Raw genomic sequence first — 14,032 nt, forward strand, 5'->3', positions numbered from 1 at the left:
GGTTGGGTTCCAGCCTTCATTATCATCTGAGGTGACCCAAGTTTTGTCTTGAGACTTCCATACCTGCCATCTTGGGGTTTTTATACCATCTTTTAAAAATGTTTCTTTTGCCATCTGCTACTAATTGTAACTTCTGTGTATATTTTTGGTCTTCTATAATATATGTCAACCTGAGACTTGTACATTTTTGGAAACTGCTAGGTGAGTGGATTTCCTCTCTGAGTCTAGCCCCTCCCCTCAGACAAAACATTAGTTCTAACTGGTTTCTTCAGGAAGATCTTTGAAGTAAGTTCACTGAGAATTTCCCTGGAACGTTTAAGGGCAGTTTTGCCAAAAAAGCTGGTAAGGAGTAAATTAGGTAAATTTTGATTCATATTTAAGTACGGTAAGGAATTTTAACAAGCCCCTTCCCCCCCCCCCCCCCAATTTCTTTTTCCAGGTCTGTTACATTGAGGGCCACAGGGTGATTAATCTGGCCAATGAGATGTTTGGTTACAATGGCTGGGCGCACTCCATCACACAGCAGAATGTGGGTGAGTGTGTTTCCTGGCCGCGGCGACGTCTTTCCCTTACTTTGGCGCTCATTTCTGCTGCGAGTACTTTGTGGGTGAGGCTGTAGGGTAGGAGTGTTTGGTTGCCAGAAGAGGAATGTGGGGGAGGCGCAGGGATCAGAATCCTCTTCAGCTCGTTCTCTTTCGCACTCCTAGATTTTGTTGACCTTAACAATGGCAAGTTCTACGTGGGAGTCTGTGCATTTGTGAGAGTCCAGTTGAAGGTGAGGGTGATGGAGGAGACCTGCTCCTCCGAGGACTGGGTGGGTGGTGAGACAGAATGAGCAGGTAGAGAATCCTCTGGACTGTGGCACAGCCAGTGTTCTCTAGGATGGTGGTACCCAAAGGTTCTTACCCGTGTGCCCCCTACATGAAGTGTGAAAAACTCTTATTTTCTTGCACATTTTAAGTTTACACCTAAAACTTTTCACTGGAAGTATGAATACAGGTCCCCTGGTGTTCAAAAGTTTGGGCCACACCACTTTGTGTTTATGGAAGACCTACACTGGTGCCTGTTTTTGCTGAACTGAAATGAATACAAAGAGGATTTTCACTTTTATGACAAAAGGTGAACCCTGGCAGCAAGAGTGGCCCTGCTAAGCTCCTCAGTATCAAGCTTCCGAGGCTTTGAACTAGATCTGTGAGCAAATGTGCTTTATTTTGATTTTGTGCTTCCACTAGCAAGATGTGGCCTGATGTATCAGAGAGGCCTAACAGAGGTCATATTTATTTGTTTATTTATTTATTTACTTATTTACTTGTTTGTTTTGTGTGGGGGAGGGGCAGAGAGAGAGGGACAATCCTGAACAGGATCCCCACTGTCAGCACAGAGTCCAATGCAGAGCTTGAACTCACAAAACTGTGAGATCATGACCTGAGCTGAAATCAAGGGGTCAGATGCTTAACTGACTGAGCCACCCAGGGGCCACAAAAGAGGTTAGTTTTTGGATATGGGAATGCTCAAAAATTTTTCCATATAAATTAATGGTACGTCTTTGCTTTATGCTATTTTGGCTAATGAAAGCGTTCATAAGATTGTTTTACTTTTGGGTAGTGGGGGAAAGCTCTAGTTGCAAGGGTATATTTTTTGGCATATTGTAAAATTTGACATTGATTTTATTTTTAATGTTTATTTTTGAGACAGAGTGTGCACATGAGTTGGGGAGGGGCAGAGAGAGAGAGAGGGAGAGAGAGAGAGAGAGAGAAAATCCCAAGCAGGTTCTACACTGTCATGGAGATCCTGACGTGATTCTGACGTGAGGCTTGATTATCACAAACTGTGAGATCATGACTGGAGCCTAAATCAAGAGTCAGACACTTAACCAGCTGAGCTCCCCAGGCTCTCCCAAATTTGACATTCTAAAATAAATCTGTGCATCTCTTTCTTCCTTTGTTTATTCAAGTATGGTTAACATACAGGGCTATGTTAGTTCCAGGTGTGCAGTAGAGTGATTCAGCAATTCTGTACATCTCCTGGCTCATCAGGATAAGTGTACGCTTAATCTCCTTTATCTGTTCCTCCCATCTTTTTTTGTTGCATCATTTTTAAACGTACCAATGGATTTTAAGTAACAGACAAATACTGTCATCCATTTAAAAAAACACATGAGCAAGCTATTCTTTAACCATGAGAAAATTTTACATGGTTCTTCTTGAACTCATATTTCTATTCTGTTTCACCACTGGCTTTATTCTAATATAATATCTCGATATGTTTGGAATGTATATGTTTGGAACCTTATTAATAACATTAACATATTCCTCTCTGTGTGTATTCATGTGTATATAAAAGTAATTTGGGGGGTAAATTTTCAGTGATCTAAGGGCTTTAAATTATATAAAATTTGGGGCCCCTGGGTGGCTCAGTTTGTTGAGTGTCCAACTTTGGCTCAAGTCATGATCTTGCGGTTCATGGGTTCAAGCCCTGTGTCAGGCTCTGTGCTGACAGCTCAGAGCCCGGAGCCTGCTTTGGATCCTGTGTCTCCCTCTCTCTCTCTCTCTCTCTTCTGCTCATGCTCTGCCTCTCTCTGCCTCTCAAAAATGCATAAATGTTAAGAAAAAAAGAAAAATAAATGATACAAAATTTCTTCTGGATTGAGTTACTATTAGAGGTATTATTAACACACAATTGATCAGTCAGTTGTGTCTGTGAGGGAGACTACATAACTACGTCAATACTTAATAAAATAAATTTTTGTGGAAAATGCATTTTTTAATGAGACGGATGAGGCTTTGTTTTCTTTTTGGGTAGTTTATATATCCATAGTTTGTTTTTTAAATTAAATTAAAAACTTTTAATATAGCCACAGTTTAATGTTACTTTTTCCTAGACAGCCCATTCAACATTATTAATTCTGTTCTAACTTCTTATTTTTATAAATAGTACTGAAAAACCTTACTCACATAAATAAACTGGGAATGGAGAGAGTTTTGTTATAGTGTCACTCAATTCTTTGAATTAACTTTCTGAGTTATATAAAAAATCACAGAGTGCGGGGCACCTGGGTGACTCAGTTGGTTAAGCAACCGACTTCGGCTCAGGACATGATCTGACTGTTCCCAAGTTTGAACTCCGTGTCAGGCTCTGTGCTGACAGCTCGGACCCTGGAGCCTATTTTGGATTCTATGTCTTCCTCTCTTTCTCTGCCCCTCCCCTGCTCACACACACACTCTCTCTCTCTCTCTCAAAAATAAACATTAAAAAAAAAATCACAGTGCTATTATCTAAAATTATATTTGGTTCTCTATCAGCTATTAACTCAGTCAGGTCTCCCTTCACTTCTGGTGAAAGCCAGAAATGGATACCACCTGACTCGTGAAAAGATTTGCTACCCAATCATTAGAGTCTGTTAAATACAATATTTGACATTTTCCTTTTGTTTAGTGTCCCAGAAGTTTTTATATCTTGGGGTCATGCACCATAGTGAGATTTAGGGTGGGTTAGCTGTGTGCCTTTTTTAAGTAAAAGAGGAGGTGGGAATGGAGAATTGTCTTGCACATTTCCCAGCAGATCAGGTCAAGGACATAGTGCTGGAAATTAATTCTCTTACAGTTCTTGCTGCCCATCCATGTGCCCTTTAGCAAGGCCCCTGGGTTCTATGTGCCCAGCGTGAGCGCCTTTGAGGGCGAGAAGAGCTGTTTGACCAGGTACACACGACTGCAGCTCTTCACGTTGGGCCCTTCCCCCCGCAGGACGGCTCCTATCACGAAGATGTGGGCTATGGGGTCAGTGAGGGCCTCAAGTCAAAAGCCTTGTCTCTGGAGAAGGCAAGGAAGGAAGCGGTGACAGATGGCCTGAAGCGGGCGCTGAGGTAAGCAAAGGCTAGAGGCTAACCTGCTTCATTTCGACTCTTGTTTCAGAGCAGTTTTGTTTTTAGTTTGTTTAGAACGTAATATGTCCCCTTGGTACAAAAATCAAAATAACCTGAGTCTCACTGCCCTCCCCGTCCCTCTCAGCTGTTTCCTGTTCTCTTGTGTTGTCCTCCGTGCTGCTTTGTGCTTAGTCAGCGTCCCCTCTCGGGAACACGTAGTAGAATACTTTACGTTCTGTTCTGTGCTCGGTTTTGCACACCCCCTGCCTCAGTCATGGATCAGAGACCTTTCCACGAGTACAGAGACAGCTTCCCCATTAAGCAGGTTTTCGTTGTGTATGTACAGCTTTGTTACATAGAACAGGGTATTGTGCCTTTCTTCTGGGGCATACGTGGCCTTTGGGGATTGAAGTGAATTGAATCACTAGAAAAACACTCATATGAATGAACATCCACTACAGACTTGCAGTACATAACCTGGGGGCGAGGCCAGGCATCCTGAGGAAAGAGCTTCCATCAGGGAGGGTTGTGCCCTAAGTGTGCGTGGCCCACTGTTGCTGGGGACCTGGAGCAGTCCTTGGAAGAAATCTCTGCTCTGGAATTGGTGCTCCACAGCAGGAGGTAGCTAGGGGGTCTTTTCATAGTCCTTGCCTCTTGCTGAGGGCGGGGATGGGTGACTGTTATGCCCAGTGTTCTGAGAGCCTAAAACTAAAGCAGTGAACGAAGGTGGTGGGTGCTCCGTAAGCATTTTTGGGATGTTCTCTGCCACAGTTGAGAAGCCACTTGCACAGAGATTCTGACTCTGTGCTCTGGTATTTACATGTAATAATTCTCAACCTGTTCACTCTTTTTTTTTCCTTACCCTTAGAAGTTTTGGGAATGCGCTTGGAAATTGTATTCTGGACAAAGACTATCTGAGGTCACTAAATAAGCTTCCGCGCCAGGTATGTTAGAAACGGATGAGTGGAACGCATTGCAGTAAAGATATTACTAATTGCCTTGCGTCATGGGTGAGTGTTGGGGATGGAGAGAGAAGGGGAGACTCAGCCCTTTATAAAGTTTACCATTTTAGTCATTTTTAAGTGTGCAGTTCCCTGATGAAACACATCTTAATCTTGAGATACTGCAACTCTATACCCATAACACAGCCCCCCTTTCCGCCCCTTCTCATAGCCCCTGCTCACCACGTTCCACTTACTGGTCCTATGAATTTGACCACCTTCGATGCCTCCTGTAAGTGGAGTCCTGCTGTTTTGTTTTTTGTGACTGACTTATTTCATTTAGCATAATGTCCTCGAGTTTCATCTATGTTGTGGCCTGTATCAGAATACCTTCCTTTTTATGGGGCACCTGGCTGGCTCAGTCTGTAGAAAGTGTGACTCTTGATCACAGGTTGTGAGTTGGAGCCCTGCGTTGGGTGTAGAGATTATTTAAAAATAATTAAAAAAAAAAAGCGGGGGAGGGGCTCTGGGAGGCTTAGTTGAGCGTTTGACTCTTGATTTCGGCTCAGATCGTGATCTCATGGTTCATGGGATCCCACATTGAGCTCTGTGTTGACAGCATGGAGCCTGCTTGGGGATTCTCTCTCTCCCTCTCTCTCTGTCCCTACCCCATGTGTTCTCTTTCTCAGAATAAATAAACATTAAAAAAAAAAAAGAATCACCTTCCTTTTTAAGGCTGAATAATATTCTGCTGTTATGTATATACCACATTTGCTTTATTCCTTTTTCCATCAGTGGACATTTGGGTGGCTTGTATCTCTTGTGAATAGTGCTGCTATGAATGTGGGTGTGCAAATACTACTTCAAAGACCCTGCTTTCTGTTATTTTGGATACATAGCCAGAGGTGGGGTTGCTAGATCATATGGTAGTTTTTTGTAGAACTTCAACACTGTTTTTCTATAATGGCCACACCATTTTGTAGTTCAACCAATAGGCACAAGTGTCCCAGTTTCTCTACATCCTCACCAACACTTGTTATTTTCAATTTTTAAAAAAATATTTTTTAATGTCTACTTATTTTTGAGAGAGAGAAAGAGAGAGAGAAGGAGCGGGGGAGGGGCAGAGAGAGAGGGAGACATAGAATCTGAAGCAGGCACCAGGCTCTGAGCTGTCAGCACACAGCCTGATGTAGGGCGTGAACTCACGAATGGTAAGATCATGACCTGAGCCGAAGTCGGCTGCTCAATTGACTGAGCCACTCACTCCGTTCCGGCCTGTAAGAGGAATGTAATAATCTTGTGGATGCTCTCTTTTATGTGATGATTTGTTTTTCTCTTGCTGCTTCCAGGATTTCTCTGTCTTTGACTTTTTAAAAATTGAGATATAAGTGATACATAACATTATTTTAGTTTCAGGTTGTACAGCACGATAATTTGCTATTTGTATATGTTATAAAATGATCAACATAAGTCTAGTTAACATCCATCACCATACCTAGTTGCACATTTTTTGTGATAAGTTTTGAGATTTACTTTTAGCAACTTTCAGATATACAATACAATGTTATTAGCTACAGTCACTATGCTGTTCCATTACATTCCCATGACTTTTTATATAACTAGAGGTTTGTACTTTTTGACCCCCTTCACTCACTTTGCCTATTACCTTCTGCTTCCCTGGCAACCACCAGTCTGTTCTCTGTACCTATGAGCTTTTTTTTTCTTGCAGATTCCACATAGAAGTGAGATACGGTGTTTGCCTTTCTCTATCTGACTCATTCCACTTAGCATAATGCCCTCGAGGTGCATCCATGTTGTGGCAAATAGCAAGATTTCCTTCATTATGGCTGAGTAATATTCCATTGTATATGTACTACATTTTCTTTGTGGATGGACCCTTAGGTTATTTCCATTACTTTGGCTACTGTAAGTAACACTGTAGTGAACATGGTGTCCAGATGTCTTTTGAGTTAGCGTTTTTGTTTTATTTGGATAAATATCCAGAAGTGGACTTGATGAATCACATGGTAGTTCTATTTTTAATTTTTAAAAAAATATTTATTTATTTTTGAGAGAGAGAGAGAGCATCAGCAGGGGAGGGGCAGAGAGAGAGGAAGACACAGAATCTGAAACAGGCTCCAACCTCTGAGCTGTCAGCACAGAGCCCAACTCGGGGCCCGAACTAACAACCCAGGAGATCATGACCTGAGCCAAAGTTGGAGGCTCAACCAACTGAGCGACCCAGGTGCCCTTTTTTAAAAATTTTGAGGAACTTCCATATTGTTTTCCACAGTGGCCGCACCAGTTTTCATTCCCACCAATGGTGCACAAGGGTTCACCTTTCTCCTCATCCTTGCCAACACGTTGTTTTTTTTGATAATAGCCACTCTGACGGAGGTGAGGTGATATCTCATTGTGGTTTTGATTTGTATTTGCCTGATGCTGAGTGATGTTGAGCATCTTTCCATGTGTCTGTTGACCATCTGTGTCTTCTTTGGAAAAATGTCTATTTAGATCCTATGCCCATTTTTTAATTGGATCGTTTATTTTTTTGCTATTGAGTTCCTTACACATATTGGATGTTAACTCCGTATTGGTTATATCAGTTACAAACATTTTCACCCATCCAGTAGGTTATCTTCTCATGTCGACAGTTTCTGCTTGCTGTACAGAAGCATTGTAGTTTGACGTAGTTCTGCCTATTTATTTTTGCTTTGTCGCCTTTGCTTTGGTGTCACATTCAAAAAGTCATCACCAAAACCAGTGTTAAGGAGTTTATCACCCGTGTTTTCTTCTAGGCGTTTTCTGGTTGCAGGTCTTATACTCCTGTGTGTGCTTCATTCTGAGTATATTTGTGTATTGTGTCAGACAGTGGTCTGGTTTCATTTGCATGTGCTGTCCATTTTTCCAACACCATTTATTGAAGAGACTGTCCTTTCTACATTGTACATTCTTGGCATCTTTGTCATAAATTTGTTGATCATATAAATATGGGCTCATTTCTGAGCTCTCCTTTTCCATTGCTCTATATGTCTTTATGCAAATACCATAGTGTTTTGGTTACTATAGCTTTGTAATATAGTTTGAAATCAGGTAGCATGATGCCTCCAGCTTTGTTCTCAAGATTGCTTTGGCTATTTGGGGTCTATTGTAGTTCCATACAAACGTTAGGATTGTTTGTTCTATTTCTGTGGAAAATACCATTGGAATTTTGATAGGGATTGATTGAATGTGTAGATTGTTTTGGGTTGTTTGGGCATTTTAACAATACTAATTCTTCTAACCCATAGCGTGGGATACCTTTCCATTTGCTCTTCAGTTTCCTTCATTAGTGTCTTATAGTTTTCAGTGTACAGGTCTTTTACCTCCTTGGTTCATTTATTGCTAAGTATTTTATTTTATTTTTTTGATGTAATCGGAAATGGGTTTGTTTTCTTAATTTCTCTTTCTGGTAGTTTGTAATTAGTGTGTTGTCTTTGACTTTTGGCAGTTTGATTATAATGTGTTTTGGTGTGTTTAGTGTTTTGGGCTTATTGAATTTATACATCTTCTCTTCCCTCAGATTTTGGAAGTTTTGGGCCCATTATTTCTTCAGATAATCTCTCTGCCCCCTTCTCTTTCTCTTCTTCTGAGATTCTTGTAATATATAGTGTGACAAGTGTCCAATAGGCCCCTAAGCTAGGTCATATTTCTTCATTCTTCCTTCTGTTTGCTTCTCTGAGGAGATGATTTCAAATGACCTGTCTTTCATATTGGCTGATTCTTTCCTCTGTCAGATGAAGTTTGCTGTAGAACCCCTTCACTGAATTTTTTAGCTGTTACTGTATTTTTCAGCTCTGGAACTTGTTAGCTGCTATTTAATAGTTTTTCTTTGTTGATATTCTCATTTAATCCATGCATCATTTTCCTGATTTCATTCAGCTGGACTGTTCTCTTTTAGCTGATTGAGCTAAATTTATGATAATTGTTTTAAATTCTTTGTTAGGCAGTTCATAGATTGTATTTTCTTTTAGGGTCTGTTTTTGGAGTTCTATTTTGTTACTTTGTTTGGGCCACAGTTCCCTGTTTCTTTAAATGCCTTTGATATTTTGTTGAGATGTGGCATTTAAGGAAAAAAAAAAAAACACGTGCCCCAGTCTTTATGTACTGGGTTTTGTGCAGGGAAGAACTTTACCAGTCAGCCCAGCTAGACGTTCTAGGACCTCTCAAACCTTTTATGATCTCCTTCTCCTCCTGGCATTTGACTGCATAACCGCGGCTGCTACATGTTCTAGTGCTTTAGTGGCTTTCAAACTCTGTTGCCGGTTCCATCATCGTGCTGAGTCAGGTGAGGCAGAAAACAGTACTGTAGGCAGCTCCAGACAAGCCACAACATTGGATGCACAGTCTACTCCTTTGTTTCTTCCTGGGGGAAGAGCTCAGTGTGAGGTTTCCTCCTGGCTGTGCTGCTCTCTGCTGGGCACGTGCAGGGGCACAAGTGGCCACGCAAAATGCCAGGAGTGTTTCAGCCCCTTTTGCTGGAATCTTGTCTTGGTTTTATGTTGGCTTGGCTTTAAGTAATCTCTATCCTGGCGGGGAACTCAAACTCATGACCCCAAGATCCAGAGTTGCACCTTCCAGCTACCAAGGCTGCCACGTGCCCCAAGCTCATTTGTTTTTAACCTACTCATTTACTTTCCAATGTAGATAAGAAATTTCATAATGTAATGTTCATTTTCAGGTTACTTATTAAAAATTTTACTTATTTTTTTTTTGAGAGAGAAAGAATCCTAAGCAGGCTCCACAGTCAGCATATTGCCTGATGCAGGGCTCAATTTCATGATCATGAGATTATGACTTGAGCTGAAATCAAGAGTCAGTCGCTTAACTGACCGAGCCACCGAGGTGCCCCTCAGGTTACCTTTATTGAAATTAACATCAATGTGAATCAAGACAGTTCTCCCAAGTGAAAAGCTCTGCGTTTCCGTAGTGCTCAGGGCCTGGAAGTAGAACATTTTGCCAAATGCCACAAAGTATGGTTTCTCATATTTGGTGAGATGCGGGGACGACCCTAAGTTGGGAGATGTCAGTGTTTTGCAAGTCTTCTTCCTCCTGTCATTTGAAGGATCTTAGTTGTGCTGCAGCAACCTGAGGCTTCTTCAGGAGGAGTGTGGTACTTCGGGGGAAGCCCTGGAAGAAAGGCCAGAGAAAGTACAGGCCTCCACAGAGAGTATGTGTGATCAGTTCCATGGAAAAGGGATAAAACGCAGACAGCAGCAGACAGATCCAGCTGCCCACGAAAGATTCAAATTAGGGTTTATAGAACATTTGCCTCGAATCATAAAGTAAGATTCCTCTTTACCAAAACTTGATTGGTACAGAATGGTAGAAAGTAGAAAATGAAGGTTTTTTTTTTTTTACTTCGCCTCTATAATTAGAAACATTAGTTGAAGTGTGGATCAAAGTGTGGATCCTTTGTCTCAGCTCCTCAGCACCTAGAGGGCACAATGGATAGAGGATTGTCAGATACCATGTTCCAGGAGTCTAGATCTTGAAGGCAGGGAAAAGGAAGGGGAAGTGCAATTGGAAGAAGTGATTTACCCCTTTTCTTCCCTTATTAGTTGCCTATTGAAGTGGATTTAACTAAAGCAAAGAGACAAGACTTTGAACCATCTGTGGAACAAGCGAGATACAGCAGCTGCCGGCAGAATAGGACCCTGGGGCCCCCAAAACCACAGGAGGTGACCTCCCCTTGCAAACCAAGCCGCTCGGATGACCCCCACGTTGTGGTCCAGGAAGACAAGCCCGGCAGCTCCCGGTACGAGGCCTCAGTTCCCTCTCTCTCCTCCTCATGGTCTCCAGGACCTCCATTTTCACCCCCTGAGCCAGCAGAGTGGTCTGTGCCCCCCTCAGGGACAGGGTATCGTTTCCTTGGGTAACTCAGCCCAGCCTTCTTGCTCTTCTGATGCAGAAGTCTGGCCCCAGCCACGGAGAGCGAGGCCACGTACCAGCGGAAGCTCCGGCAGAAACAGCTGCAGCAGCAGTTCCGGGAGCAAATGGAGAAGCAGCAGGGGCAACGCTCTGCCCCATCAGTGGAGAAGAATCAGGGTGTGTGAGGAGGATGAGAGCCGAGGCCCTGGGGGGGTGTCCTGAGGGACGAGCCTGAGCCGCTGCCGGAATGTACGGTTCCGTCCAGCCCGGGACTCAGCAGGACTCCAGGTCAGGAGAGAGAAGTCCAAGCAGTGAAGGTCGTGAAATCCTGCCACGCATTTCCCCATTTTGAAAGACGCCCCCATCAGTTTTCAGGGAAGGAAAGGGGCCTTGAGATAATCTAGAACTGGGAATTTTAGGGCACATAACTTTTCTTTCCCTTTCAGTTACTTTGGCCACCTCCGTATTAGAAAGCTTTTCTGAGTCGTCTGTGAACATAAGGCTAAACTGTTTGAAGAGAATGGTCTTTCCCAGAGAGTAGAACCAAAGAACGGGCTCATCCCAGACAACTGGCGAGTTGCTTGAGGAGAAGTCAACCTTGCTTTCTCCCCAGTTTAGTGAGAAGACGAGAATAGTGTTTAGCCTCGTGTAGATCTGCACACAGGGAGGGATGGGATCGGTCTCCCACCGACTGTGTGTGAGCCGGCGTTAACTCTAGGCAGCTTTGCACTTCTGAGGTGCTGCCTCCAACAACTGAGTGATTCTCTGATTTTGTCCCCCCCCCATCCTCCCCACGTGAACCGTAGCGGCACCACCAGCACTTCCTGTGAAGCACAGCACTCCCGTAACTGCTGTTTCTACACCAGTCACGGAGGACTTCCTCACAGGTGTGTAGGGGCTAAAGGAATGACTTACGTACTATTATTTTTTAATGTTTATTTTTGAGAGAGGGAGGGAGAGACGGAATGTGAGCGAGGGAGGGGCAGAGAGAGAGGGAGACACAGAGTCGGAAGCAGGCTCCAGGCTCTGAGCTGTCAGCACAGAGCCAGACGTTGGGCTTGAACCCACGAACCGTGAGATCGTGACCTGAGCCGATGTTTGTTGTGTGCCTACCAAGCCACCCGGGCGGCCCAGTATAGGTGCTTATTAAATGAAACCTATGAAACGCACTTTCGGCAGTCGCTGGTACATTTTGAGAGAGACAGAAAAATCCCCAAGTTTGAGAAAAAGAGAGGACCTGTAATGGACGGAAGGCAGTTCTGACAGCACACACTCGGCTCCTCTGTCGTCCTCACAGAAACGCTGGCACACCTCCAGGGGCAGGGGAGGGAGAAATTCCAAAAGCCGTCCTGTCCGCTCACGACCTGGAATTCCTTACGATGCTTCTCCCAGTGCTCTGTGAGAACACTTCTTTGTTGATGCCGCATTTTCCCACCATGTCCGTCCTTGCAGACAGCCTTGGAATGTGGGACGTGGGTCCAGACGCAGGGGACAGTGACGTGAAGCTCTCGTCTAGGCCAGACCCACCCCAGACCTCTGCCACACCAGTCCTGAAGAACCAGGTGGTGACCTGGGACGGGACCCCACAGGACCTCTGCCGCCAGGATCCACAAGCAAAATCCGGACCCTGGCGCCTCCCGACCCACGGCAGCCACCAAGACCTCACAGGTAGCAAAAGCGTTTAGCAGCGGAAATCAGAGGGAGAACTTGGGTTAATTCTGTGCATTTTAAAGAATGACATTGCATTTTAAGAAATTCATCGTGCCAGAGGAATAGCAGTGTAAATGATAACTGGTTCGTGAGCTAGAACTTGTCCTCTGGGGCCCCGACTTGAGGTGTAAACCCTTAGAACCCTTGCTAGTAACAGGCAGCGTAGGCAGGACTGATGAAGAGACTCCCTACCCAAGTAGGCCCCTCACGTTCGGTATTGCAACTTGATCTAGAGGTAACAGAAAGGTCTACCCTCATAACAATTTTTATTCTTCGTCTCTTAGGTTTGTTTAAGGTTTATTTTTGAGAGAGGGAGAGAGAGAGAGTACGTGCACCTGTGAATGAGGGAGTGGGTCGGGGGTGGGGACAGGATCTGAGTTAGGCTCTGTACTGACAGCAGCGAACTCGAACTCATGAACCATGAGATCATGACCTGAGCTGAAGTCGGACACTTAACCCATTGAGCCACCCAGGCCCCCCACTGGCCTTTACATTTTAGCTGTCAGTTTATTTTAAAATCGTGGCAGTCATATTTAAATGATTTTTTTCTTCCATAGGAAACTGTGATTTCTATAAGAACCAAGACTTGAAGAAAAGGAAATTGGATCCATCCTGAGGATCAGGTCCCACCATTGGACTTTGTGACAAAACGGACTTACAGAAACTACTTTTTGGTCAGAACATTATTCGCCATTCCTAGGGAATGAGCTGTATTTCCAAGGATTTACCTTGCTTCGTTTTGAACTGTACCTGAGGATGAGTGTGGGCGCGTACCACAGACAGTGCGGAGCAGTGAGAAAGTAAAGCAGCACTTTAAGAAAGCTGGTCACACGCTGCAGCGGGGAGGCTCGAAGATTAAACACCTTCTCTTTGGCTCTTGAGGCTCGTCACTGTTTATTCTTGAGCTCCTATGTTAAAACAAATGGACGTTTTGGGAGCCCTCAGTGGCTACCTGCCTGCAAGCAATATAAGCCACCCTACGGAGCCCGGACTTCACCTTCATGCCTGTATGAGGTTCTCGCTCCTGTCTGTCTGCTTTAAGCTTGAGGGCCCCGTGTTTCTGTTGTCCACACCACACCGCGCATCCTGCTAAGAACAAAGGCTAGTGGGCTTTCGCTACTTTGCATCCATCCAGCCTGCCATCTTCATCTATGATAGTCTCTCGTTTATAGGTTTATGAAGTCACTGTCCTGTGGTTTTTTTCCTTATCAAGGGAATGATCTAGGGCCAAAGAAAAGGCATTTTTAAGGAAGCAAAATAAAGTCTTTGTAACAAAAAACTTTAAGTAGGTGTTTGTTTGTAGTTTTCCATTTCAGCTGTGAGATATAAGCCACCTTCACATAAATGGCTTTTTTCATATAGTTTCGGATGTCTCCTAATTCTTCCCCTCAAATGAGGAGTTTGCAGGTTCACTTTTTAAGTAAAAAAGTACCTGGGTTGTACCTTTTATCTGATTTTCACACTGTGGCTTTTGTGACGTTCTGGATCGCACGTCCATCTGTGGGAAGCTATGAAGTCGAGGCAAGGAACTGCTGAAGTACAGGAAGGCAGCCATTTCTTTTCCTTCCGAAGACAAAGATGTAGCTTTGCCTGATTATCCCGTTACCTC

General features: G+C 43.8%; 1 protein-coding gene across 8 annotated transcripts in view; it reads left to right on the plus strand.

Annotated features, from left to right (window-relative positions):
• The window catches only part of RAD52 (RAD52 homolog, DNA repair protein), a 30,184-nt gene extending 16,476 nt beyond the window's left edge, over window positions 1–13,708 (plus strand). For 6 of the 8 annotated variants that reach the window (XM_039236317.1, XM_039236314.1, XM_039236315.1 and 3 more), the window contains 9 exons: window positions 440–533; window positions 708–775; window positions 3,744–3,862; window positions 4,731–4,806; window positions 10,404–10,600; window positions 10,754–10,890; window positions 11,520–11,600; window positions 12,166–12,381; window positions 12,981–13,708. In XM_039236317.1, the coding sequence (XP_039092248.1) occupies window positions 440–533; window positions 708–775; window positions 3,744–3,862; window positions 4,731–4,806; window positions 10,404–10,600; window positions 10,754–10,890; window positions 11,520–11,600; window positions 12,166–12,381; window positions 12,981–13,039 (1,047 nt within the window). In that variant the 3' untranslated portion in view covers window positions 13,040–13,708. The other 2 variants (XM_039236320.1, XM_039236321.1) reach the window with 2 other exon arrangements.
• Window positions 13,709–14,032: the final 324 nt, after the last annotated feature.

This window comes from Hyaena hyaena, unplaced genomic scaffold, assembly GCF_003009895.1.
Source record: "Hyaena hyaena isolate Hyena2069 unplaced genomic scaffold, ASM300989v1 scaffold_108, whole genome shotgun sequence".
In the NCBI taxonomy this organism is placed as follows: Eukaryota; Metazoa; Chordata; class Mammalia; order Carnivora; family Hyaenidae; genus Hyaena; species Hyaena hyaena.